The 26,276-nt window shown below is 59.4% G+C and overlaps 1 protein-coding gene across 5 annotated transcripts in view; it reads left to right on the top strand.

Annotated features, from left to right (window-relative positions):
- The first annotated feature begins 15,291 nt into the window (after positions 1-15,291).
- The window catches only part of PPP2R5C (protein phosphatase 2 regulatory subunit B'gamma), a 160,523-nt gene continuing 149,538 nt past the window's right edge, over positions 15,292-26,276 (top strand). For 4 of the 5 annotated variants that reach the window (XM_051834798.3, XM_051834800.3, XM_051834801.3 and 1 more), the window contains exons 1-2: positions 15,293-15,534; positions 15,993-16,058. In XM_051834798.3, the coding sequence (XP_051690758.1) occupies positions 15,508-15,534; positions 15,993-16,058 (93 nt within the window). In that variant the 5' untranslated portion in view covers positions 15,293-15,507. Of the gene's footprint in view, positions 15,535-15,992; positions 16,059-26,276 lie in introns of all 5 variants that reach the window. The other variant, XM_051834796.3, reaches the window with a different exon arrangement.

The raw sequence follows: 26,276 nt of genomic DNA on the forward strand, positions 1-26,276 counted from the left end.
AAGGCAGGTGTGGGGGAGGGCACGTGTCACAGTGGCTTAGACAGCTTGAGATCCCCACATTCCGTGTTGGAGAAAACACCCCGAGTGCTGGCTCCGCACTTCCGATTCTGCTGCCTGCCATGTGCACCCCAGGGAGCAGCAGGTGATTCTTCAGGTACTTAGGTCCCTGCCATGCGTGTGGGAGACCCGATTGAGTCTCAGGCTCCTGGCCTCAGCCTGCCCCAGCCCTGGCTGTGGCAGACATTTGGAGACTGAATCAGCTGATGGAAGATACCTCTGTCTCTCTGCCTTTCCAATCAGATGAAAATAAATGAATAAATACTGTTAAATGCAGGTCTCTGGGTCCCCTCCTTGGGCCTACTAACTCAAAGCTCTGGAGTGGACTCAGAATTTGTATTTTAACCAAGCATCACCAACAGATTCCACACCTGCCATGCTCACAAACCCTTTGCCGGGGACCTGTGTGAGCAAAGCCATGATGTCAGGGTCCCCTGGGCGGCAACAGACTTGCCCTTCGTCCTCCCCCGGGTGGCAGGGCCGTGGTCAGCAGGGACAGGAAGCAGTGCTTCCGTGGCCCGAGCCACACACGGTCATGCACGCTGGGTAGAGGAGAAGGGTGGCCACAAGAGGGGCTTCCCAGCAGCCAGTGGTCAGGGCCAGGTGGGACAATGCGGGGCGGGGGGGGCATCTCCTCCAGATTGTCAGGGCCAGGTGGGACAGTGCCCTGTGGGGGGGGGGGCAGAGCCATCTCCTCCCAGATTGTCCGTTAGACACTCTCAGAAGCATGAGAAGGCCACTTGTCAGCGGCAGAACCAGCGGGTTTCCCGCTTGCCCAGAGACAGTGCTTTAGGGGGCAGAGGCGGGAGCCAGGGACGGGGACGGCGGCCTCAGCCGTCAGGGCCGGCGTCCGGCTCAGCTCTTGGGATGCCTGTATCCCATATGGCAGTGCCGGGGTCAAGTCACGGCTCCTCTCCCCATTCCAACTTCCTGCTGATGGGCCAAGCACTTGAGACAAAGCCACCCATGTGGGAGTCCTGGACTGCATTCTGGGCTCCTGGCTTTGCCCCGTTGCAGCCCTGAACCAGCAGATAAAAGATATCTCTGTCTGTCTCTCTGTGTCTTTGCTTTTGAAATACATAGTCTCCTTTGCATTCCCTTGAAAACAACATTGAGCAGCCTTGCGGGGGTGGGGTTAGGATGGAGCAGACGCGCCCCCATACACCAGAGGGTCCCCACGCACGGGCAGCACCCCCAGGGAGCTGCAGCCACCTGTAGGGAGTATGCCGAGAGCAGCGGTCACCTCCTTGCCAGTCGCTGTCCTGCCTCACTCCCCCAGAAAGATGGTCCCCTCAGTCCCCTCGAAGACTGACCTCGAACTTTGCCTCCAGCGAAGCGGGTTCAAGTTGCAGCTCGAAGGTGGGTGGACTGGGACGCTTGCAAGCTTACCCTCGTGTGTGTTCACTTCCCACTCGGGCTCCCACTCGGCCTGCATCCAGCCCCCAGGGGTGCAGGAAGCCCCTGACAGCAGGAGGGCAATTGTGACCACCCTGGTCAGGGACCAGGGGCCTGAGAACAAGGTGCCACCCATCCAGAAGAACATAAGTCCCAGGGCCTGACACCGTCGCTGGGGCAGCTTTGCGTCATCCTGGACCCCGAGGACCCTGACCCGTGTCACCGGGCTGCTCCCTGACCCAGCACGTCTCGGCAGCTTTGTTAAGGGCAGCATTTCCACGCGCAGGCACGGTGCTTTCTGGAGCGGTGCCGCCGCCAAAGCAACAGAAACTCAGCGCACGAAGAGGGAGAAGAGCAGCCAGCAGGTTTCCCAGGTGAGCGTGCTAATAATACCTGCTTCCCTGGGCCCCCACGCTGTGCTGCATTTCCATAGCATCTACACCCACCTGTCTCCGAGAGCTCACTGAGCACTAAGTGGGGCAGATGTAGTCACGCATCTAATGTGCATGTTACACGTGCGTGTGGAAGCTCGCCACGTGCACGCAGCCAGACGGATCCGCCGCGCTCATTTGTCCTCTGGCACCATCGGCTCTCCACGCAGGTCCTCCCTGCCGCCCGGTGGCGTCCCAGGACTGAGAGACTTACAGCAGCCCTGAGCTGCTTGCTCTCCTGGTCCTGGGCCGACTGGGCTGCAGGGAGGCAGTTCTGCCGGGGGCTTTCCCATGCACTTGGGGTCAGTGGGTACAGGGGATGCCTGGTCCGGGGTTGGGGGGGTGCTAGCCAAATCCTCGCATGGCCACTGCATGAGCACAGGGCTTCCTCCTAGCATGGTGGCTGGGTTCTGGGCCCGCGTGTCCTGAGAAGGGGTGGGCGGCAGCAGCTGTATCACCTTTCATGATCTGAACTCCGGTTACGCGGCATGAGTGCTACGTGGTCCACGCCTGCAGGGTTTCAAGGGAAGGGGACAACTGCCCACCTCTCAGCAGGACGGTCATCACTGGAGCTTCCTCCAGGTCTCCCATGTGGGTGCAGGGCCCAAGCACTTGGGCCATCTTCCACTGCTTTCCCAGGCCACAGCACAGAGCTGGATAGGAAGAGGAGCAGCCGGGACTCAAACCGGTGCCCTTACGGGATGCCAGCACTGCAGGTGGTGGCTTCACCTGCTGCCGACATGCCAGCCCCTCCTTTGGTTTCCAGTAGATAGTTCTGTGCGGATTGAGTTCTCAGCACGTCTGTGACATAAGCTTATAATGAATAGTGCTCATAACCTGAAATACTGACCGGTCTCCCAGGAAGAGCCCTTGGGGACGCGTTTCCAGGTGGACTCGGGGCCGCCCGCGCACAGCCCATGGCTCAGATTCGCGTGCAGAGCCTTGGGCCGTCTGAGAGTCCAAGCCGCAGAGGTGTGGTCTGGAGCACAGGACGGGAGGGGTCAGCAGGCTCGCGCCCCAGGCCACTTTGCTCCCACTGCAGGGACAGCAAAGGCTCTGGGTGGTGGCACGTCCGCCATGGCCCAGAGGGACCGTGAGTGTCCCTTAACCAGCACCAGGCTCTAAGCCAAGGCCACTCACGCTCAAAGGAAGCTCACGTGAGCTCCGGTCTTTAGGGTTACTTCCTGGACTTTGAGCAACTGGGCCGTCGGAATTCAGGTGACCGTTTCCCGCCCTGCTCAGCACTGAGGGCCGCGGGGAGCCCTGGGCGAGCCTGGGGCAGGCAGGGCATTCAGCAGCTCCCAGGTGGGTGCAGAGCGCTCATCACTGAGGGGGCGGGTGGAGCAGGGGAGGGGAGAATGGACTATGGGGGCCCCAGAAACTCCCGAAGCCAAGTGAAAGCCAAGGAGGGCAGGGAGACCTGGCAGAGGGGGTGGGTCGGGTGGGGAAGGTGTGGCCAGGGAAGAGGAGGAGCTCCGGAAATCCAAGACGGCCGAGTGGTTAGCGAGGCCACGTGGGCAGGGCTGGCCGAGAATAGGTGCATGGCGGGCAGGACCCGGGCTACTGACGGCATGCAGGAGGGAGGAACACTCTCAGAATGTTTTGTAATGAGAACTCATTCTTTATTATGATTTTTTTTTGACAGGCAGAGTGGACAGTGAGAGAGAGAGACAGAGAGAAAGGTCTTCCTTTGCCGTTAGTTCACCCTCTAACGGCCACTGCGGCTGGCACGCTGCGGCCGGTGCACTGCTCTGATCCAAAGCCAGGAGCCAGGTGCTTCTCCTGGTCTCCATGGGGTGCAGGGCCCAAGCACTTGGGCCATCCTCCTCTGCACTCCTGGGCCACAGCAGAGAGCTGGCCTGGAAGAGGGGCAACCGGGACAGAATCCGGCGCCCCGACCGGGACTAGAACCCGGGGTGCCGGGGCCGCAGGCGGAGGATTAGCCTAGTGAGCCGCGGCGCCGGCCTCTTTATTATGAATTTTAAAGTTACTACATTTATTTGAAAGAGCAACAGAGAGAAAGAACCTTCCATCCACTGATTCACTCCCCAAAAGGCCGCAAGGTGCTTTTCATTTGCTTTGAAAGTGTTTGTGACCCATGTCACTTGGCACACAGCCGTGTGTTAGAGCAATGACTGCACTCACCTCCAGCTCCCTGGGTGTCTATGCTCACCTCCAGCTCCCTGGGTGACCGTGAGTTCCCTCACCTCCAGCTCCCTGGGTGACTTTGTACTCACCTCCAGCTCCTTGGGTGACCGTGAGTTCCCTCACCTCCAGCTCCCTGGGTGACCGTGAGTTCCCTCACCTCCAGCTCCCTGGGTGACTTTGTACTCACCTCCAGCTCCTTGGGTGACCGTGAGTTCCCTCACCTCCAGCTCCCTGGGTGACTTTGTACTCACCTCCAGCTCCCTGGGTGACTTTGTACTCACCTCCAGCTCCCTGGGTGACTTTGTACTCACCTCCAGCTCCCTGGGTGACCGTGAGTTCCCTCACCTCCAGCTCCCTGGGTGACAGTGAGTTCCCTCACCTCCAGCTCCCTGGGTGACCATGAGTTCCCTCACCTCCAGCTCCCTGGGTGACCATGAGTTCCCTCACCTCCAGCTCCCTGGGTGACTTTGTACTCACCTCCAGCTCCCTGGGTGACCGTGAGTTCCCTCACCTCCAGCTCCCTGGGTGTCCGTGAGTTCCCTCACCTCCAGCTCCCTGGGTGTCCGTGAGTTCCCTCACCTCCAGCTCCCTGGGTGACTTTGTACTCACCTCCAGCTCCTTGGGTGACCGTGAGTTCCCTCACCTCCAGCTCCCTGGGTGACCGTGAGTTCCCTCACCTCCAGCTCCCTGGGTGACCATGAGTTCCCTCACCTCCAGCTCCCTGGGTGACCGTGAGTTCCCTCACCTCCAGCTCCCTGGGTGACTTTGTACTCACCTCCAGCTCCCTGGGTGACCGGGAGTTCCCTCACCTCCAGCTCCCTGGGTGACTTTGTACTCACCTCCAGCTCCCTGGGTGACTTTGTACTCACCTCCAGCTCCCTGGGTGACCATGAGTTCCCTCACCTCCAGCTCCCTGGGTGACCGTGAGTTCCCTCACCTCCAGCTCCCTGGGTGACTTTGTACTCACCTCCAGCTCCCTGGGTGACCGGGAGTTCCCTCACCTCCAGCTCCCTGCGTGACAGTGAGTTCCCTCACCTCCGTGCTCTCCACAGGAAGATCAGTTTCTCGTCCTCCTGGCCACCTGGCCAGAGTGCACAGCGGGGCCGTAGTGGCCTAATGCCACAGCTGCAGGAGGCCGCAGCCAGCCTGGGGCTGCAGCATGGACGCGCGCACACACGCACATGCGCACACGCACCCCGTGCCCAGTAGCCTGCTCTCACCCTTAGAGCGGCGGCTGGGGATTCCTCCTGTCTCCCAGGTGCTACACTTAGCGGCCTCTGCCCGCTTTGTCACCTCTGGTAGACTGCTCGCGGCTGTTCATGACTTTGAAGGAGTGATTCAGGGAGTGGCCCGTTTTCCCAAAGCACTGCCGCCCTGCACCGGCCTCTGCACTCCCAGTCAATCTCCCCTTTTCCCTTTATGTCACCCGCTTGGTTTCTCTCCCCACCCCCACGTCACGCATTTGCAGCCTGAGTGCCTAGGATTGAGAGAAAGGCATCCGTGCAGCTCTGTCTCAGAGGGCCTCACCCTGGACCCCGGCGCCCACCCTCCAGGCAGGGCCTGCACTGCTCCCGGCCCTCTGGCCAGACCTGGCCAGGGCAGGACAAGCACAGGCTCCTGGAGCCAAAGACCCCCCGCCTCTCTCTCTGTGTAACTCTGCCTTTTTTTTTTTTTTTTTTTTTTTGACAGGTAGAGTTATAGACAGTGAGAGAGAGCCAGAGAGAAAGGTATTTCTTGCGTTGGTTCACCCCCCTAATGGCTGCCATGGCCGGCGCTGCGCCAATCGAAAGCCAGGAGCCGGGTGCTTTCTCCCAGTCTCCCATGCGGGTGCAGGGACCTAAGCACTTGGGCCATCCTCCACTGCCTTCCCGGGCCACAGCAGAGAGCTGGACTGGAAGAGGAGCAACTGGGACAGAACCCGGTGCCCCAACCAGGACTAGAACCGGGGTGCCGGCACCACAGGCAGAGGATTAGCCAAGTGAGCCATGGCACTGGCCATAACTCTGCCTTCCAAATAAGTAAAATCTATTTTATAAAAAGAAAGGTGCAGGGCCGGCGCCGTGGCTCACTTGGTTAATCCTCCACCTGTGATGCTGGAATCACATATGGGCCCCGGGTTCTAGTCCCGGTTGCTCCTCTTCCAGGCCTGCTCTCTGCTGTGGCCTGGGAGGGCAGTGGAGGATGGCCCAAGTGCTTGGGCCCTGCACCTGCATGGGAGACCAGGAGGAAGTACCCGGCTCCTGGCTTCGGATCGGCACAGTGCCGGCTGTAGCGGCCATCTGGGGGGTGAACCAACAGAAGGAAGACCTTTCTCTCTCTCTCTCTCTCTCTCTCTCTCTCTCTCTCACACTGTCTATATCTCTACCTGTCAAATAAAAATTAAAAAAAAAAAGAAAGGTGCATCTGCACTGCACACGCAGAGGCTTATTCGCCATTGTCTGAGCCACACTGTGTAACAGTCTGACTCAGCACTTACACGGCGTTGGGTGTTGCAATCCAGAGATGACATCGAGCAAACAGGAGGATTGCATTGGTTACGCGAATTCTGCACTTTCCTAGAGGGGGCTTGAGCCTCTGAGGATTCTGGTATCTGCGGAGGGTCTGGGCACCACCCCGCCATGGGCTGCTTCATTGTGGCAGCCCCAGGAACAGCCCACTTGCCTTACGGTCCCCAAGTGAGATGACCACGTGGACACACTGTGAAAGGGCTTGTACAGCTGACTCATTCACACAAGAGCAATCTTTGAGCGCCGACTGTGTCCAGGAGCCAAGCCTGGGTGCTAGGAGTCTGCAGGGGCCCCTGTTACAGAGTTTTTTACTTTGTTTTCCTTCCGTGAGTTATCTCCCCAGCTACTTGCAAGTGTCCTAAAATCTGTCCTAAAATGGTTCCAGTCCTCAGAGCCCCTGGTTAATCATTAAGTACACAGCAGGGGGCCGGCGCTGTGGCATAGTAGGTGGGACTGCCGCCTGCAGTGCTGGCATCCCATATGGCTGCCGGTTCTATCGGCTGCTCCACTTCCGATCCAGCTCTCTGCTATGGCCTGGGAAAGCAGTAGAAGATGGCCCAAGTCCTTGGGTCCCTGCACCCACGTGGGAGACCCGGAAGAAGTTCCTGGCTCCTGGCTCCTGGATCGGCGAAGCTACAGACATTGCGGCCATCTGGGGAGTGAACCAGTGGATGGAAGCCCTCTCTCTCTCTCTCTCTCTCTCTCTCTCTCTCTCTCTGCCTCTCCATCTCTCTCTGTGTAACTCTGACTTTCAAGTTAATAAATAAATATTTTTTTAAAAAAGTACACAGCAGGCATTTATTAAATGCCTAAAGAATCACTTTCACATGGATTTGTGATAATTTCAAATTATTCAGCACGCAAGTCTGGATGCGTGAGTGCCGAAACTTATTGTCTTCCACAACATGCAGGAAAACCAACCAGGATTTGGCCCCATTTCCTTGGCCCCACAGCAGGCCTGCCCTGTCCCGCAGGACTTAGGCTACCGAGCCCGAAGCGAGGGCACCTGGTTTGCGTCCACGGCTGCATCTCAGCTTGCGCGGGGGCAGACGGTGGCTCCGGACGAGGCTCCGAGGGAGGCTGCACTCCGGTGGAGGAGCAGGGCTTCCTCTGGGATGCATCGTGCGGCATCTTTGTAACTTCACTTTGGCCGCCGCAAACTGGCGTTCTGAGATCTTGGCATTAGAGGAAGAGAGAGCCGGGGAGAGAGAGAAGCAGAGAAATGGGAAGAAGGGGCGGGGGAGGGAGGGAGGAAGTTCGGGGGGAGGGAGAGAGGGCGGACAACACATTTGGGGCCAAATCCGTCGCTGCAGCGTGTGTTCTTCGTGTGATGCTGGACAGAAGGGTTCTGAGCACGACAAGATGGAGAATGCCATGTGTGCGCGAGTTTTAGTTCTGTCTCGTCCTGACGGACGGAGAGCAGTTATAGATGCCAAGGGTCTCCCAGAAGGCCCGCCGGGCATGTGGCCCCTTTGTGCCTTCACGCCACTTTTCTTTGCTTCTCCAGGGTCCAAAGAAACTGGCAGGAACTGGCACCTGCACAGCACCGTAACTGTGAGAGAACTGAGGGCATGTATTCAAGCCCCAGGGGCGCACACTCGCGTGTTGGATTCCCCACCTGTTTGCCCAGCACCTGAATACGCCAGGCCCACAGGACCACAGCAAGGGCCCGTCACTCAGGGGTGCACTGCCTGCCAGTCCAGCGCTGCAAGTGCTTATGCAGCGACTGATTTGGCACTTGGATATGACATTGAAAGTACGGGTAGCAAAAGTAAAAAAGTAGCTACATCAGGCCACATCAGAATTAAAACCTGCATCCGAGGATCTAATCAACAGGGTGAAAAGGCAGCCCACGGGGTGGGTGGAGAAAATATTTGCAATCATAAATCTGATAAGGAATTAATATCCAGAACATAGAATTCTTGCAGTTCAGCAACAAGAAAGAACAAAGGACCTGGACAGACATTTCTCCAGAGAGAACACACTGACGGACTGCAGACGCATGAAAGTGTTGGGCCACTGCTGCGGAGCCCGCGTCCCACATCAGAGTGCCAGTTTGTGTCCTGGCTACTCTGCTTCCAATCCAGCTTCCTGCTAACGCACCTGGAAAGCAGGTGATGGCACAGGTGCTTGGGCCCCTGCCAATCATGTCAGAGATACACATGGAGCCTCTAGCTCCTGGCTTCAGCCTGCCCAGCCCTGGCTCTTGTGGCCATATGAGGAGTGAGCCAGTGGATGGAAGCCCTCTCTGTCTCTCCCCCTCTCTCTCTCTGTAACTCTACCGCTCAAATAAATAATCTTTAAAAAAAAAAACAGACTTACAAAAGGATGCTCAGTGCCCCCTGATCATTAGGGAATTCATAGCAAAACCACAGGAGACATCACCTCATGTCCCTGTAGAAAATAGTAAGTGCCGGTGAGGATGTGGAGAACTCAGAACCTTTCTGTGTTGTCGGCAGGAATGGGGACCAGCGCGGCCTCAGAACAGTAGGAGCGGCCACAGCAGCCAGCAGTCTCGCTCTGGGTACACGCAGTTGGCCCCTCTTTTCTACCAGTTCCACATCTGTAGATTCAACCGACCACGGGTGGAAAATATTCAGAAAAAAATTCATTGTGTCGAACCCGCGCAGGCTTTCCCCTTCATCATGTTCTCCTGAACACACAACGTAAAACCATTTATTTACGTGGCATTTGCGTCACTTTAGGTGGCAGAGGTAACCTGGAGATGATTGACAGCACGGTTTTCTGTGGGGGACTGGAGCATCCTGGGCTCTGGCGTCCGTGGAGGGCTGGCCGCAGACCCAGAGGAGCGGTATTGCACACCCATGGCCACGGCGGAACTATGCCTCACGGCCGAGAGCTGGAGGCAACGCAGGTGTCTGGGAGGGATGAGCACCCAGGCAAACTGTGGTCTGTGCGCATCCTGGAGTGCTTTTCAGCCTCCCAAGGAGGGAACTCCTGACACGTGCACCAACGGGACATTAGCCCCAAAAGCAAGCCAAGTCCTAGCGACAGAGCAGAAGGGTGGCTGCAGGACTGCGGAGCAGGGCCGGGGAGTTTGCAATGGGGACAGAGCTCCGCTGGAAGGTGGAAAGAGCTGTGGCGAAAGCTGTGCCCTGGCGAGTGTCCGCAAGGCCTCAGAACCAGAGACTTTAGGCGGTTAGCTTGGTCAGTTTCACTTTATGTGTATTTTACCGAAGCTAAAGGAAATGTCAAAAGCAGGCTTATTCCTTATTCCACAGAATAAGCAGGCTTATTCCACAGAGCGGCAGCCTTCCTTAGGCATCCCTGGAAGCCAACGTGACCTGGATGAGGGCTCCTCCCACCAGAGCGGCTGCTCTCTCTCCCCACCCGCAGGGCAGGAAAGACAGACAGAGTGGGGCTTCGCTGAGCCTGTGGGCACCCTTCTGCCGCTCACGCCCAGGACTGCCCGTGATACTCACACTGACCACCAGGGCGGCAGGCTGGCTGCTGTCACGTCCACCCCAGCACTGGCGACCTCTGGAGCCAGCACATCCCCAGCTGTCAGGGTTGCCCTGTGCACTGCAGGGTGTTCAGCAGTACCTGTACCCACTGGTTGACAGCAGCGCCCCCTACTGACACTGGTGCAGCGCCAAACCAGCCTTTGCCAAATGCCCCCTAGGGACACCATCAGCAGGGCTTCCGAAGCCTTGGTTGGTTCAGCAGGTTGAATCTGCATGCAAGCCCCAGTCTCCCCTCCAAGGCCCCCTGCAGAGCCACTGCAAGAACACCCAAGAGAAGCCTCCCAGGGCTCCCCCCGCCTCAGGCCCCAACGAGGTGAGACCTGGAGAGAGAGGAGGCTGCGGTGTTCACACACTCACACACACACACACACACACACACACACTGCACGCCGGGGTTGGAGGCAGGCCCTGGCAGCACCTTAACCTCCTTTGCCCCTACAAATGGGAACACACCGCCTGTGGCCGTGAGCCTCTGTGCCTTGCTCCTCTTGTGCGTGGACTTGATCTTGCCCACGTCTATACACAGCCCTTTCATTCATTCAGTTCCCGTTAAACCCTTTGGACTGTGCCATCTGTTACCAGCCCGCTGAAACCGACAGCCCCAACCCTGGGCCGAGGGCTGGAGGGGCAGACTTGGACATACCAGGCCGCAGCAGCAGGCTTTCCACTGCCCCCATTCCAGCGTGCCCTCCTGTGCCCCAGACTGCCTGATCCCGCTCTCTAATGCTCTTAGGGTATTCCCTCTCCTCCTTGGGTTATTTCTGTCCCTTCTTATCTCCTTAGGGATTTGGGAGGAATAAAGAAATCAGCATACTTCACTCCCTTACAGGAAAACGCATTCTTTTTGTGCTGCTTTGCGTTTTTCTTCAATTAGTAGTTTTCAGAACATGTTTAGAACTTGCAGAGATTCTGTTTTCAACCCACGAAATGTTCGGCCTTTCGAACTCCCTTCCATGCGGACGGTCCTCCAGGTCCACGAGCACAGCACTGGCTCACGGTTTTATCTGACCTGGGATCTGCCTGGCCCAGCAGACCTGTGTGGGTGCCCTGGCCTCACAGTGGCAACTTCTGGGTGTTTCCCTGGGCCCTCGGAACTGAGCCGTCGTCCCCTTGCGGGCGGGTGAACTCACTGGGAGCTCCTGATGTGTTGGGCACTCTGTAGATGCATAATTTTTTTAAGGATTTATTTACTTATTTATTTGAAAATCAGAGCTACATAGAGAGAGGAGAGAGAGAGAGAGAGAGAGAGAGAGAGAGAGAGAGAGAGAGGTCTTCCATCCGTTGGTTCACTCCCCAGATGGCCACAATGGCCGGAGCTGCGCCAATCTGAAGCCAGGAGCCAGGAGCTTCTTCCAGGTCTCCCATGTGTGTGCAGGGGCCCAAGGGCTTGGACCATCTTCCACTGCTTTCCCCGGCCATAGCAGGGGGCTGGACTGGAAGAGGAGCAGCCGGGACTAGAACTGGCGCCCATGTGGGATGCCGGTGCTTCAGGCCAGGGTGTTAACCCACTGCGCCACAGCGCTGTCCCCTCTGAAGAGGGGACATAATTAACTCAAAAGCAAATTTGTATTGGAGGGAGCTGAGTTTGTAAATAAATAGACCCACATTCCATACATCGTGATTGTTAATGACATTTCCATGGAAACACAGCGAGGAAAGGTGGCAGGGTTGAGTGGGTGGGGAGTAGATGAACTGAACTTCCAGGCCCGCCTTAGCAGAAGTCACTGTGCAGTGCAGGCAGCCCCCCGCCAGGAGAGGTGACGAGGGGGGCGGGAGGCTCAGGAGCCCAGGGGAGCAGAAGGGGGACCTGTGGCTGTGCTACCAGGCTGGGGACAGACAGCAGACCACAGGAAGGCAGCATGAGGTCGGAGAACAAGTCGGGGTATTAGGCCAAGCCACAGAAGGCCAGTGCTAGGGCTGACGATCACAGGAGGTCTGAGGCATTGCCACTGCCCACCAGCAGCTCAGCGGAAAATCCATTTACACAGTCTTGATGGCCAAGGAACCCGGCCCTGCAGGGAAGGCCGGAGACACCCAAGCCCAGATTGGCACCTCGGGAGCTAGAAGAGCAGGCTCCCTGGGGCAACAGACCAAAGCCACAGCAGGATGCTGGGACCCTCCCAGAGGTGAGCCAGTGCATGTGGACACACACACACACACTCCACGAGCCCCCTTGCCTACTCTGAATGCCTTCTTTTAAGGGCAAGAGTTGTATCTACGTGCAGAGTTCCCGTAAACGCCCCAGCACCCAGTATACGGCACGACACTCAGTGTCCTCTGCTGCATTGATTATGGGATGGATCCTCTCATGTGAGCAGGGGATGGGTGGTGACGAGTCAGGCCTTCCTGGTTACTATGGTTTCAAAGTCGTTGGGTGGGAACAAGGCAGTTTTTCTGGTCTCGCATCCCTAAGCATTCCCTGAAACCTCACGTGACACACAGCCTGGCCTCTGTGTGTCCAGCGGCCAACACGGGCGGCTCTGCTCTCCCCCAGCAGACCACACCCCAGGCGGGAACCAGCCTGCTTCCTGCAAAACTTGCTGTCCACGCGCGTCCATGCCCCCTCGTCCACTTGAGTGTTGGACTTTACCTGGGCTCTGTCCATGTGCGTCCGTGCCCCCTCGTCCACTCGAGTGTTGGACTTTTCCCGGGGCTCTGTCCATGCGCGTCCGTGCCCCCTCATCCACTTCACCGGGACTCTGTCCACTTCACCAGGGCTCTGTCCACGCGCGTCCGTGCCCCCTCGTCCACCCGAGAGTTGGACTTCACCCGGGCTCTGTCCACGCGCGTCCGTGCCCCCTCATCCACTTCACCCGGGCTCTGTCCACGCGCGTCCGTGCCCCCTCGTCCACTCGAGTGTTGGACTTTTCCCGGGGCTCTGTCCATGCGCGTCCGTGCCCCCTCATCCACTTCACCGGGACTCTGTCCACTTCACCAGGGCTCTGTCCACGCGCGTCCGTGCCCCCTCGTCCACCCGAGTGTTGGACTTCACCCGGCTCTGTCCACGCGTGTCCGTGCCCCCTCATCCACTTCACCCGGGCTCTGTCCACGCACGTCCGTGCCCCCTCGTCCACCCGAGAGTTGGACTTCACCCGGGCTCTGTCCACGCGCGTCCGTGCCCCCTCGTCCACTCGAGTGTTGGACTTTTCCCGGGGCTCTGTCCACGCGCGTCCGTGCCCCCTCATCCACTTCACCCGGGCTCTGTCCACGCGCGTCCGTGCCCCCTCGTCCACTCGAATGTTGGACTTCACCCGGGGCTCTGTCCACGCACGTCCGTGCCCCCTCATCCACTTCACCTGGGCTCTGTCCACGCGCGTCCATGCCCCCTCATCCACTTCACCCGGGTTCTGTCCACGCACGTCCGTGCCCCCTCGTCCACTTCACCAGGGCTCTGTCCACGCGCGTCCGTGCCCCCTCGTCCACTTCACCCGGGTTCTGTCCACGCACGTCCGTGCCCCCTCGTCCACTTCACCCGGGTTCTGTCCACGCACGTCCGTGCCCCCTCGTCCACTTCACCCGGGCTCTGTCCACGCGCGTCCGTGCCCCCTCGTCCACCCGAGTGTTGGACTTCACCCGGGGCTCTGCTCCTCTCTGCCGGAGAAGCTGCTTCCTCCCGCAGTGCCTGGGCAGGCGCCAAGATCACGGCTACTCCGGGTTGCTCTCTTCGCCTCCCACCTTCACCACACCCTCAACTCCTTTGCCACGCCCGGGCCGCACGTGAGCACATCACTCTCCAGCTTGACCACCTTCGGTGATCCTGAACTGCATTCGGAAAAGAGTGCCACTCCTGGGCAAGCCGTGCCAGCCTTGACCCAGAGCCTCTGTTCCCTCGGGCGCATTCCTGGCTGCCTGGGGCGTCTGTCAGTGAGTCCCCGGCCTGAGCACCCGCCCCAGCCTCATCACCTGTCACCTGTCACCTGTCAGGCCCTCCCAGCTGCTGGTTCTTTCTGTGTCCATCCACGCATGCGAATCACAGGAGGTCAGGGCAGGGCCCTGCTCACGCTGGAACCTGCAGCAGCAGCTTTGCACACCGGAGGGTGTGCAGCGTGTGCGGCACTGCACCAGGGCTGGCGGCACAGAACTGTCTTGCCCCTTAGCCTCCTGACAGCCGCTCCTCCTTGATTCGGGTTTACAGGGGGTTGCTAGCTACCCCCTCCGGGACTCTCTCCTCAGCCCGCGTTCCCATCACGGACCGCAGAGAGCCCCGGAAAACGCTTCGCTCGCCGACCCCTACGGCGAGGCCGGCCACGCCTGGAGCCGCATTCTCGACCGAGCGCGGGCCGTCAGCGTCCCCGCAGGTGGCGGCGGCAGCCGGACTGCGGGCACGCAGTGCACCTCAAAGCCACACTTCGTCCCTCGAGCCTCTCGTCTCCCCAGACCTATTCGCGAGCTGAGAAAAATCGGGGCTCCTGATCACCACGTGGCTTATCACCGAGTCCAGTTAAAGAATAAAGTAAAATCCCACGGGCGCAGGTCCATGACAGCACCGCGGTGGGCGGAGCCGACGGAAAGGGGCAGGGCTTCCCTGGGCTGTGGGCGGATCCGACCCGGTTAGACGGGGCCGCCCCTGGGCGGGCTACTGGGAAGAGGCAGTGGGCGCAGCCAACCCGGGAGAGGAGGGCCGCCCCTGGGCGGGGCTAGCGGGAATAGTGGCGGCGGGCGGAGCCAACCCGGGAGAGCAGGGCCGCCCCTGGGCGGAGCAGGGGAGCAGCGCCGGTGCACGGGGCCGGCCCGGTGGGCGGAGTCTTCCCGGGAGGGGCGGGACTACCCCGGCGGGCAGAGCTCAGCTGGGCCAAGTGAAACCAACGCTTGCGCGGCCACGGGGCCTTCTCGGTGGCCACGGGGCCTTCTCGGTGCCCCCGGTGCGCCGCGTGCGGACGCCCGTCCGCGCCCTGCCCGCTGCACTTGTTAACGTGCTTCAAAACACGCATTTCGCACGCCTGACCCACTCGCCGCGCTCTCTGTGCCCACCTCCACAGCGGCCACAGCCCGGCCACCGCTGTCACAGGCACACACCCCTCCCCCAGGCCCCGGCCCGGAGCCGCCGGCCGGCCAAGCGACGGGGGCGGGCGTGTGGGCGGCAGCTCGGCGCGGGCGGGGAGGCGCGGGAGAGCGTTAGGGCACGTGACGGCGCGCTGGCCAATGGCAGGCGCCGTTGGGCTGAGGGGCGGGACCGGCGCGGGGCGGGGCGAGCGGCGGGAGGCGCGGCGGGGCGGGCCGGGGGAGGGGCGGAGAGACGCCGCCGCTGCCGCCGCCGCCGCCGCCGCCGCTGCCGCCGCCGCCGCGGCTGCAGCAGCCTCTGGGAGCCTGGGAAAGGGGAAGCGAGAGCGAACGAACGACTCAGTCCCCGGGCGGCGGGGGCGGCGGCGGCGGCGGCGGTGGCCGGGCGGGCGCGACGGCCGGGGCGGCGGCGCCGCTGCTGCTGCTGCTGCTGCTGCGGGGAGCAGGCGGCGGCGGGGGCGGCGGCGGCAGCCCGCACCAGCCATGCCGAATAAAAACAAGAAGGAGAAAGTGAGTTCAGGGCCCGGCCGCCCTGAGGGGCCGAGTGGGAACCGCCCTGAGGCGGGGGCGCGGCGGGACCTAGGGGTCGTGCCTGGGCGCCTGGCCCCCGCCCCCTGCCTCCCGCCGCGTCCTCCCTCTGGCCGGTGGGGGCGTGCGGGGCAGGTGCGGCGGCAGCGCGGGGCCGGCCTGGCCGCTGAGGGCCGCGGCTCGCCGCTGCGTGCGCCCGGAGGCCGGGGGGCCCTCGACCGCGAGTCCTGCGAGGGGCGAGGGAGGCGTGCGGCGGGGCCCCCGCGGCGCCCGGAGCGCCGAGCGGACGCGGGCGGACCTGTTTGTGCGCGAAGTTGGCGCCGCAGGTCCGGAGCCGGGGGGCGTGGGAGGGGGCGCGGCGTGATCGGAACGGTCGGCACCGTGGGGTCGAGGGTGTCCGTGCATCTCTACGACCTGACGTTGACGCGTTTGTTTCCCAGGAAGTACCGAAAGCCGGGAAAAGCGGAAAAAGTTCCAAAGAGGGACAGGACACGCTGGACTCGGAGGTAACTGGCCCAAGTGCCCGCTGTGGCCGTGAACTTGTAGCTCGGGTGGGAACACCGAGGGCGCAGATGCCCGGCGGCTTGTGTGCGGTGGCCGTCCCCACCCTGGGCTGGGCTACCGCGGTGTGTGTCCAAGCGCCTTCCCTGGGCCAGGGGCCTGGCAGCCCTCCTGCCATAGGGGTCTGTGGTTGGCTCAGGCCGGCCCCCGCTCCTGTGGGGTCTGTGGCTGGCTCAGGCCGGGCGTCCCCTCTCCTGTGGGGTCTGTGGCTGGCTCAGGCCGGTCCCCTCTCCTGAGGGGTCTGTGGCTGGCTCGGGCCGGGGCCTCCCCGCTCCTGTGGGGTCTGTGGCTGGCTCAGGCCGGTCCCCTCTCCTGAGGGGTCTGTGGCTGGCTCAGGCCGGCCCCCTCTCCTGTGGGGTCTGTGGCTGGCTCAGGCCGGTCCCCTCTCCTGAGGGGTCTGTGGCTGGCTCGGGCCGGGGCCTCCCCGCTCCTGTGGGGTCTGTGGCTGGCTCAGGCCGGTCCCCTCTCCTGAGGGGTCTGTGGCTGGCTCAGGCCGGCCCCCTCTCCTGTGGGGTCTGTGGCTGGCTCAGGCCGGGGCCTCCCCGCTCCTGAGGGGTCTGTGGCTGGCTCAGGCCGGGGCGTCCCCTCTCCTGTGGGGTCTGTGGCTGGCTCAGGCCGGGGCCTCCCCGCTCCTGAGGGGTCTGTGGCTGGCTCAGGCCGGTCCCCGCTCCTGTGGGGTCTGTGGCTGGCTCAGGCCGGTCCCCGCTCCTGTGGGGTCTGTGGCTGGCTCAGGCGGAGGCCTCCCCGCTCCTGTGGGGTCTGTGGCTGGCTCAGGCCCGGGCGTCCCCGCTCCTGAGGGGTCTGTGGCTGGCTCGGGCCGGGGCGTCCCCGCTCCTGAGGGGTCTGTGGCTGGCTCAGGCCGGGGCGTCCCCGCTCCTGAGGGGTCTGTGGATGGCTCAGGCCGGGGCGTCCCCGCTCCTACAAGCCCACAGGTGGCTCCCTCTGTCTCTGCTGCTTTTCCCCCGGCACAGCCTCCACCGCTGGTATCCTGGCCTCGCTCCTTTCTCACTCGGTGTCTGGTTCTTCAGCCGGCTCTGGGTCGTGCAGATAGTCTTGATTTAAATATTCCAGATTGACCGATCCTCGGCGTCTGTGTTCAGCGGCATCGCCGTTCCGGTCTCTCTTTCGCTCTGTCCAGTTCTGACGCTTTTGCTTCCTGAGCTCGGCTGAGGAACTGGCGGATGCGAGCCGGGTGGGGTTGGGATTGTTCTGGAGACGATTTGCACAGTCACTGCTTTCCCTGACGCTGGGTGTCGTGGAGCCAGAGCACCTCGGGCCAAGGGGCCAAGAGCTGTGTGGGTCCAGGCAGAGCTAATGGCTCCTTTTGGGTCCATGGGCAGCGGAGAAGCTGCGTAATTTAGCATCAGTTGTCTCCACAGCTGGATCATTGAGGCCCTGGTCTTAGCACAGATGACGCTAATTTGCAAATGTCCTAGAAGCCAAACTCGAGGGAGTGACATTCTGTCTGGAAAACGCAGTTAAACGGTGATTCTCTGCAGTAGACTTTTTTTTCCTCTTGCTAAGGCCCAGGTTGTCTTTGCCCAGTCCCTGGTGGTTGTCTTTGCCCAGTCCCTGGTGGTTGTCTTTGCCCTGTCCCTGGTGGTTGTCTTTGCCCAGTCCCTGGTGGTTGTCTTTGCCCAGTCCCTGGTGGTTGTCTTTGCCCAGTCCCTGGTGGTTGTCTTTGCCCTGTCCCTGGTGGTCCCAGGCTCCCGCCCGTTCAGCAGGTGGTTGGTCCCGGCACATCTGCTGCCCTCTCAGAGCCAAAAAGCAGACATCTGGAAGGTCCCCCGGATAGCGGGAGTTGGCGTTCTTTGTGCCAGCCCTTCCCGGCCCTTTCTTTATAGCGTGCAGTCCCGTGCTGCGCTGGGGGCCTTGGATTCCACCTGCTGCTGTGCCACGCTGTTGACTCAGTTACTGGGGATGAAATGTGGCCATCCTGCAGGAGTGTGTGCGCGCACTGTCTGTTTTGATTTGATTTGGGTTGGTTGCTCTTTCATTAAAACTGCTGAGACTTCCTCCTGCTCCCCAGGCCTCTTGCTAACCCATTCGGGTCACAGAGGAGCGTCGGTAAATGTGTGTCCCATTTATTCCTGTGCCAGTAGAAAGGACTGGCTGTAAGGATGGGTCATGTCAAGTTAAAACACAAAAAACCCTTGAACAGTTCAAAGGTCAAATTTGTGTTTTCAAGGTGGTTGGGTTTTTAGACGGTCGCTTACATGAGACCCATGGGGTGCAGAGCCTTGCGTGTGCTGGCCCACCTGTCCTTTTGTATTTTCTCTAGTGCTGCTGTCTACGAGCTGGAGCCACAGAGCTTGAAGTTAGCACTGAGAGACAGTGAAGTGTTGCCATTCAGTACTTCTCCCAGAGGTGACACGGCCTTGTAACAGGTCACTGTGCAGGAAGACACACTGGGGAGCCTCTGAACTTGGAGTCGCCCCTGACTTTTCATTGTTGCTTTCCTCTGCTCAGTCTCCAGCTCGCTTCTCCGTTCCTTCCACCCACTTGCCACGTGACTGACACACACTGTCCCACCTCTCAGTGTCGCTCTCAACTTGAACGTCTTAACCCGAACAGTGTGCACAGGTTTCATACGCCCTTGCTGCTCTTAAGCCTTTTTGGCGATTATGACACCTTCCTGATGGCCAGTTGCTCACGTGACCCTGGGCACTCGCCTCTGTTGGGACGACTTCCCAGCCCTGACAGGTGTACAGCAGGTACCTGCCTGGGGCAGCGTAGCTGGAGGATTTGGGAGTAAGAGGAGACAGTACAGCGTGTGGCCCGTGGTTGGTGTAGCCCTCGACAGCAAGTGCAGGAGAGGGCCTGTCGTGACATCTGAGCTGGCAGTCACCGAGGCCCGGCAGGCCGTGCAGGGGGCTCGCGCTGCAGGACGCTGGCACGGGTTTGTAGGAAGGAAGGCGGCGTCGTGGAGGAGAGAACAGTGGAAGCAGTTGCAGCCTAGGGGTTGGCGTCAAAATGCTGCTTCCTGCTCTGCTGCAAACGGTGTGGCTTACCTCGCTCGGCCCGGGTCTCGCGTCCCTGGAGGGCCTTGGTGAGCTCGCGATTAGGCCGTCTCTAACTATCCAGCAGAGTAGGCACCGTGCGGGCCTTGCCGTACTCTTAGAGCACCTCCTCCTTGAATGACATGTTCATACGTATTTCTTTTTCTCTTTCGAATTCTTAAATTGGACTTTTTGCTTATCCACGCGTGTCCCAGAAATGAAAGTCTCTGCCCAGCCCTTACTGCTGATTTACCCCCAAGCGTATCTTTCAGGAATGAGGCCAGGCGCGGGCCTGTGGGCCACGTGCAAGTGTGTGGCCGAGGGAGCGGATTTCTGCGCAGCTGGCCTTGTGAGGGCCCACAGATCCGGGACCACGACGAGGCGTCTTGGTGAATATTTGGAGTCCACATCGTTGCTCTGAGACCCCTGCCGTCTGGAGGCTCAGACCACAGGAGGGTGTTGCTGCGTTTTCCCAATTTGTGTACTGGGTCCTAAGTTACATTTTAAAAAGCATTAATGCCTTTTTAAAGTGATTGTTTTGAGCAAATTTGTGTTCTCTGGCCACGTGTTTTGCATGTGCGACTCCATAGTGCTGCTGTGTAGCAGCCACGGCTGCGGACAGGGCTGGACAGCCCTCATGTGGACCTGCTGGCTGCGTGACACCTTCAGTCACAGCCTCTTTCCTCCTGTGATCCGTTCCGGTCTGGCCTGACGTACAGGGTGCTAGGTGGTGGTGTAGTTTCTTACAAGTGAAGGCTGAAATTTTGAAAGTCTGTCTAACATACCCAGGATGTGTTGACAGAAACAACATTTTAATGAAAGCTGTCTGGGTTGGTTTGTTTGTGTTTCACTTCCGGTGCTCTCTGTGGCTGTGGACCATAAGTGCGCTGGAGGAGGGCCGTGGAGGTGGTTTCCACGGGGTGTGGTGGAGCCCCCACTCCTCCACCAGAGAGCAGAGCCGCTGTCTGGCTCCGTTCTGAGCTCTGGGCTTCCTCCTCGTCCCAACCGTGTCCGTACAGCCCTGAGCTGAACTCCAGTGAAACCCGAGAGAAGCAGTACTTCAGAAATCTCTTGAAATTCGAAATTCATATGTAATTATTATCTAGGAAATAGGGGTCCATGCTTGTCACTGCCTGGTCTTGGTTCAGTCTTGCCAGCCTCCCCGTGGGCCTTGCCTGGAGCATGGTGTGCAGGAGAGGTGGGCGGGGCGGGTGTGAGGAGAGGTGGGCAGGGGGCGGGTGTGAGGAGAGGTGTGCAGGGGCTGGGTGTGGGGAGAGGTGGGTGGGGCGGGTGTGAGGAGAGGTGTGCTGGGGCGGGTGTGAGGAGAGGTGTGCTGGGGTGGGTGTGAGGAGAGGTGTGCAGGGGGCGGGTGTGAGGAGAGGTGGGCGGGGCAGGTGTGAGGAGAGGTGGCTGGGACGGGTGTGAGGAGAGGTGGGCGGGGCGGGTGTGAGGAGAGGTGTGCAGGGGGCGGGTGTGAGGAGAGGTGGCTGGAGCACAGGTGTGAGGAGAGGTGGGCGGGGTGCAGGTATGAGGAGAGGTGGCTGGGGCGGGTGTGAGGAGAGGTGTGCAGAGTGTGGGTGTGAGGAGAGGTGTGCAGGGGGCGGGTGTGAGGAGAGGTGTGCAGGGGCTGGGTGTGAGGAGAGGTGTGCAGGGGCTGGGTGTGGGGAGAGGTGGGTGGGGCGGGTGTGAGGAGAGGTGTGCAGGGGGCGGGTGTGAGGAGAGGTGGGCGGGGCGGGTGTGAGGAGAGGTGTGCAGGGGCTGGGTGTGGGGAGAGGTGGGTGGGGCGGGTGTGAGGAGAGGTGGCTGGAGCACAGGTGTGAGAGGTGCCCAGAGCAGGTTGTGCAGGAGAGGGGTGGCGCTGCAGACAGGAGGGTCGCCGTGGGTCCCAGCCTTGACCTTCAGGAGGTGCTGCCCTGGGCCAGCTGTCCTGGGGCTGCGCAGAAGCAGTGGGTTCCTCTCTAAGCCACCGCATCCTCGCTCCCACTGCCGTCCCGTGCTGTAGGCTGGCCCAGCAATCCCAGGCCCAGCGTGTGCATGTGAGGCCTGATCCTTTTTTGGGGTCCAGTACTTTGTGGGGTTCTCCTCAGCATCCTTGGCCTTACCCACCAGACACCAGTAGCAACTAAGGATCCCAGACACTGGGGATGTCTCCTGGTGCACAGAGTCGCCCCCTGCTGGGCCACCACGCTTAAAAGACGGACCCCCCCCCCCAGTACATCCACTTACAAAGCCTGCCTGACCCACAGTCATCTGGATGTGGTGTTTCCTGTGGGACAGCAGCGCCCTAACCTTTGCACTCCTCACGGTGTGGAGAGTCCAGAGAGCTGCAGGGCAGGCTGTGTCTATGTTCTGATAGAAGTCAGACCTGGAATTGTTACAATATTCATTAATTCACCTAATGATGACAATTCCCATTACACATCAATGCAAATAATATTTATATGAAAATTAAAAACCCCACTGGGAAGAGAGGTATTGCTGCGTGTTTCGCCCGGCTGTAACGTCTGGCGTGAGAGGTAGAGGACTGTCCTGCCTCCTGTTCTGCTGTCACAGAGGGAGCCTGTGGAGAGCTCCAGGTAGTGACGGGCAGGACGGGAAGTCGTGTCTTAGTGCGAGCATAGACACACATTTGGCCCTGTGGACTCCTGAGAGGTCCCAAAGAACCCAGCTCTGGGCCCCCAGCCCACACTTGGAGAACCGCTGTTTGAGAATAGTCTTCTCCCCCTTTCCTCTTTTAGCTCCGACTCGGGTTGTCTATTCTGAAATTCCAGGGAAGCCATATTTCTTCCGTATTTTGAGTTAGAGCACTCGCGGTGCCCGTTGTTTGCCATTTACGCTGCCTCGGGCCGCCTGCCTTCACCTGTGAATTGGCTCCGCAAGCTGATGAAGCTGTTGGGGACGGCAGCTGAACCGACTCCCAGCACGCCCCAGGTGCGTAGCGCCTCGGCCCGGGAAGGTTCTGAGGCGCTCAGGGAAGAGGAGCGCCTCAAATCAATTAGGTTGCTGATTTTTCTGATACTGTAAATTAGCACAAAAAAAAGTTCTTTCATTAAGAGGCTTATTTCCTTATCGCCTTTTTTGGTCTCCTAAGGGAATTTTAAAGCAGAATTTTCCCTCAATGTAATTTAAGTAAGTAGCATTATTCTAAAGCAGAAAAATATGGTACTCAGATCTTTCTGTACTGTCTTAATGAAAGTTGTACAAAATGGAAGATTTTGTTTTTGGCTTTTATGTACTTAGTAGAAAAAATATAGTCTTATAAGATCCTAGTAAAAATTATAGTTTCATATGATCTTATTTTAACTTATTGCCCTTCAAAGTGGTTTTCCTTTTAAATATAAGGGTTCCGTATGATTTTGTTTTAGAAAGATTTATTTATTTATTTGAAAGGCAGAGTTACAGAGAGGCAGAGGTAGAGAGAGAGAGAGAGAGAGGTCTTGCATCTGCTGGTTCACTCCCCAGATGGCTGCAACGGCTGGAGCTACACTGATCCAGAGCCAGGAGCTTCTGCCGGGTCTCCCACACAGGTGGAAGAGCCTAAGGACTTGGGCCATCTTCTACTGATTTCCTAGGCCTGGCAGAGAGCTGGATAGGAAGTGGAGCAGCTGGGACTCGAACCAGTGCCCATATGGGATGCCAGCACTGCAGGCCACAGCTCTACCTGCTATGCCACAGTGCTGGCCCCATATGCTCTTTAGTGCTTTATATTTCTTTTTTTTTAATCTTTATTTTTTAAAAGATTTATTTATTTATTTGAAAGAGTTACACAGAGAGAGGGAGGGAGGTCTTCCATCCACTGGTTCACTCCCCAATTAGCCACAGTGGTAGGAGCTGTGCAGATCCGAGGCCAGGCGCTTCCTCTGGGTCTCCCACGTGGGTGCAGGGACCCAAGGATTTGGGCCATCTTCCACTGCTTGCCTAGGCCACAGCAGAGGGCTGGATCGGAAGTGGAGCAACAAGGACTCGAACCGGTGCCCATTATGGGATGCCGGCACTGCAGGCGGCTGCCTTACCCGTTACGCCACAGCACTGGCCCCAAGTGCTTTGTATTTCTTAAAATTTAAGTTTGTTTTGGTAACATGTCCCAGCAGAACAGAGTCACATATATGTCAGTGTTTCATTTAGACAGCTACAGCTTTGTTTTGAGCAAGTGCTGTGCTGAGGGTTGTGATGGATAAAAGAATAAGTAGGGGTGGGCATCTGGCCTAGCAGTCAAGACTGACTGGTGACTCTCAGTGAACCTGGATTCCACATCTACTCTGCTCCTGCCTCCAGCTTCCTGCCAACGCGCCTTCTGAGAGGCAGCCATGATGGCACAGGGTTCTGGGTTCCTATCACCATTGTAGGAGAAGTCCTGGCTGCTGGCTTAGCCCCAGGCACTTGGTGAGTGAACCAGTGGATGGCACTGTGGGTCTCTCAGTCTCTTTCCACTCCTTCCCCTCACCTCTCAATAGTGGTGGTAGTAATGATAATAATGACATAGCCCTAACGTGTTACACACAGGCTGTGTGCATTACCTGCGACATGCTGGCCCCGTTCCTCCTTACTTTCTGCCACTGGATGGATGGGACAGATGTCGCCCATCTCATGGAAAGAGCAGGTGGGCACTGGGTAAGAATCAGGGGCTTCCAAGTGCCTAAGCCAAGGGCAGGGAACCTGTTTTCTGCCAGGGGCCATTTGGGTATCTAGGACATCATCTGCAGGCCATGCAAAGCCATCAGCCTCAAAATGAGCAGACTGTAGATCTGTTGGGTTTCGAGTCCCACCTGCAGTGGCCTTGGCGGGGCCGCACATTCCCCACCCTGACCTGAGCAGACCCGGGCGCACCGTTAAGTTCCTGCGTTCCCGAAGGCGCCTTGCTCCGAGGCTGCGTGCTGCAGTGGAAGCCAGCAGCGAGGATCACTCAGCGTTCTCCGCCCCCTTTAGTGAAAACTCATTCCATGGCACGTATTTCTAGAAAGTTCCTGAGTGAATGATAGGAAATCACTGCAGGTTTCCCAGCTGGGGAAGGCGGTGCTGTGTTGGAGCAGCCGCCAGGTGAGTGAGGCAGCCGGAGAAGGCTGTGGGGAGCTGGGTGAGGACCCGGCCACGGGGGACATCGCTGGAAGATTTCAGCTACCAGAGGCCTCCCCGAAGCTGCCGGGGGTCGTGGTGACCCCCTGGCGTGTTCCTGGCAGTGCTGGCACCCTGCCGGGTTTGAGAACGCCACAGTGCTGCTGCCCAGGTGCCGGGAGGACTGCCGTCCTCCTCCACCTGGGGGAGGCAGAGAGCAGGCCCAGAGTCCAGCTCCAGGGGAAATGCTCCGAGTGGAATGCTCCGAGTTGGATTTTCCTGCATCTTGTGTACTTTTTTTTTTTAATAAGTTTATCAGTGCCGTAAAAGCTCGGTTTTGGACTCTGCAGCCTGCAAGTGTTAGCTCTGACCCAGTGCTGCCGTGCCCATGAGCCCAGCGCACCTGGCAGCTCTGAGGGTGGTAGACCTGCCCTAGCCACGGTGTTAGCCAGGTGTGGCTATTTCATTCCAATCCAAATGAATGGGAATTAACATCTAACTAAGCAAAAACATCCAGTGTCTTGGTCGCACTGGCCTCCTCGCGGCCAGGCCCGGTGGCCAGTCGCATGGCGTCAGATGCTGGGCAGCCCCAGCCTCACGGACGGCCTTCCCGTTGTGGACCCTCAGGGTGTCTTCCAGATTCCAGTGTGTGTGCATTTAACTGAATTCTTGGTTGTCACTGTAAAAGGTCAGACTTCCAGGTTAAATGTAAAGAAAAGAAGACACAAACGGACAGAAGACAGGGAAGTAGATAAAATTAGGAGAAAGAAGACAGGAGAGGGGAGATGGCGGCGACACAGGAAGCAGGCCGTGTCCCCCACGCGGTCTGCTTCAGGTCCACACCCTGGGAAAGCTCCGTTTCCCAGCCGGGCGGGGCCTGGAGAGGACTCGAAGTCACCCCTGTGCCCTTCCAGTCCATCTTTCTTTCTAGACTCTTTCTCTTATTTTTAAGTCGAAACACATATGCTTAAAAATAAAGAAATTGCGTTTCCGCCGTCAGCTCACTGCATACTCAGGCCTACTCCAGGGGGTCAGAGTGGCCTCACCAAGGAGAGGGTCGCGGTGACCTGAGTGCCACCAGAGAGCCTCCTTCACACTTCTGCCGGGGGAGGGGCGCTGTGGGGTGCAAGGGTGGGCTGGGCCAGGCACCCTTTCTGCTCGCCGCAGGGTCTGTCTCCCGGCGTCCTTCTGCTTCCTTGATCTTGGCTGTCCTGCAGGGGATCCATCAGGTCCATCGAGATCCCCCCATGTCCTGGGCACGGTCACGGGTGCTGGGTGCCTAGCACTGAACAGAACGGAGTGCCTGCGTGGAGTGCCTTCAGTGAAGGCGTGAGAGCTGGGTCCTGGGGGCAGCCCCACTGCAGCAAGAGGGCTGGTGACACGGGGACAGCATCGCACGTGTTTGCAGAGCAGGGGCCCCAGTGACCGCCAGTACTGCCAGGCACCCCTGGTGGGGCTGGCCGCCTCTGGCAGCCGCTCTGCTGGACTCTGGGGGCTCCTGGGGAGGTCTCAGCGAGGGCGTGAGGTTAGAGGTGAGCCCTGAACGTCTGCGAGGAGCCGTTCCTGCCAGGGACAGCAGCCGCTGCGGAGGGCTGAGGCAGGAGGAGCCGGATGTGGCTGCCAGTGCAGTCGGCTGTGAGAAGGGGGTGGGAGAGTGGGGAGGTGACGTGAGAGGTGGGGTAGGGTCTTGTAAGCAACCATCAGTGGGGCTTTGGGGTTTGCATTCTGAGTGGGATGGGAGCTTTGGGGGCAGGGGCTGAGCGGGAAGGAGCTGATCTGAGGGTAGAGAGCTCGTGGGCGTTGCCGGGGAGACCAGCCTGAGGACCGCGCCTTTTCTCAGATTGCCGTCTTCACTCACACAGGCGAGGCTGAGGCGCCAGCACAGCCGGCAGTGAGCCGGTACTGACCTTGGTTTAAAAGCCTCCGCTGGTGGGGTGGGCGTTTGCGCTCGGGGTGCTTGCATCCCACATCAGAGTGCTGGTTCAAGTCCTGGCGGTTCCACTTCCAGTGCAGCTTCCTGCCACGTGCACCCTCAGAGGCAGCAGGTGACGGCTCACGTACGTGGGTCCCTGCCACCAACATGGGAGATCGGATTGGGTTCAGGGCTCCTGA

Source organism: Oryctolagus cuniculus, chromosome 20 (genome assembly GCF_051225735.1).
Source record: "Oryctolagus cuniculus isolate XC-2025 breed Fujian yellow rabbit chromosome 20, ASM5122573v1, whole genome shotgun sequence".
Lineage (NCBI taxonomy): Eukaryota > Metazoa > Chordata > Mammalia > Lagomorpha > Leporidae > Oryctolagus > Oryctolagus cuniculus.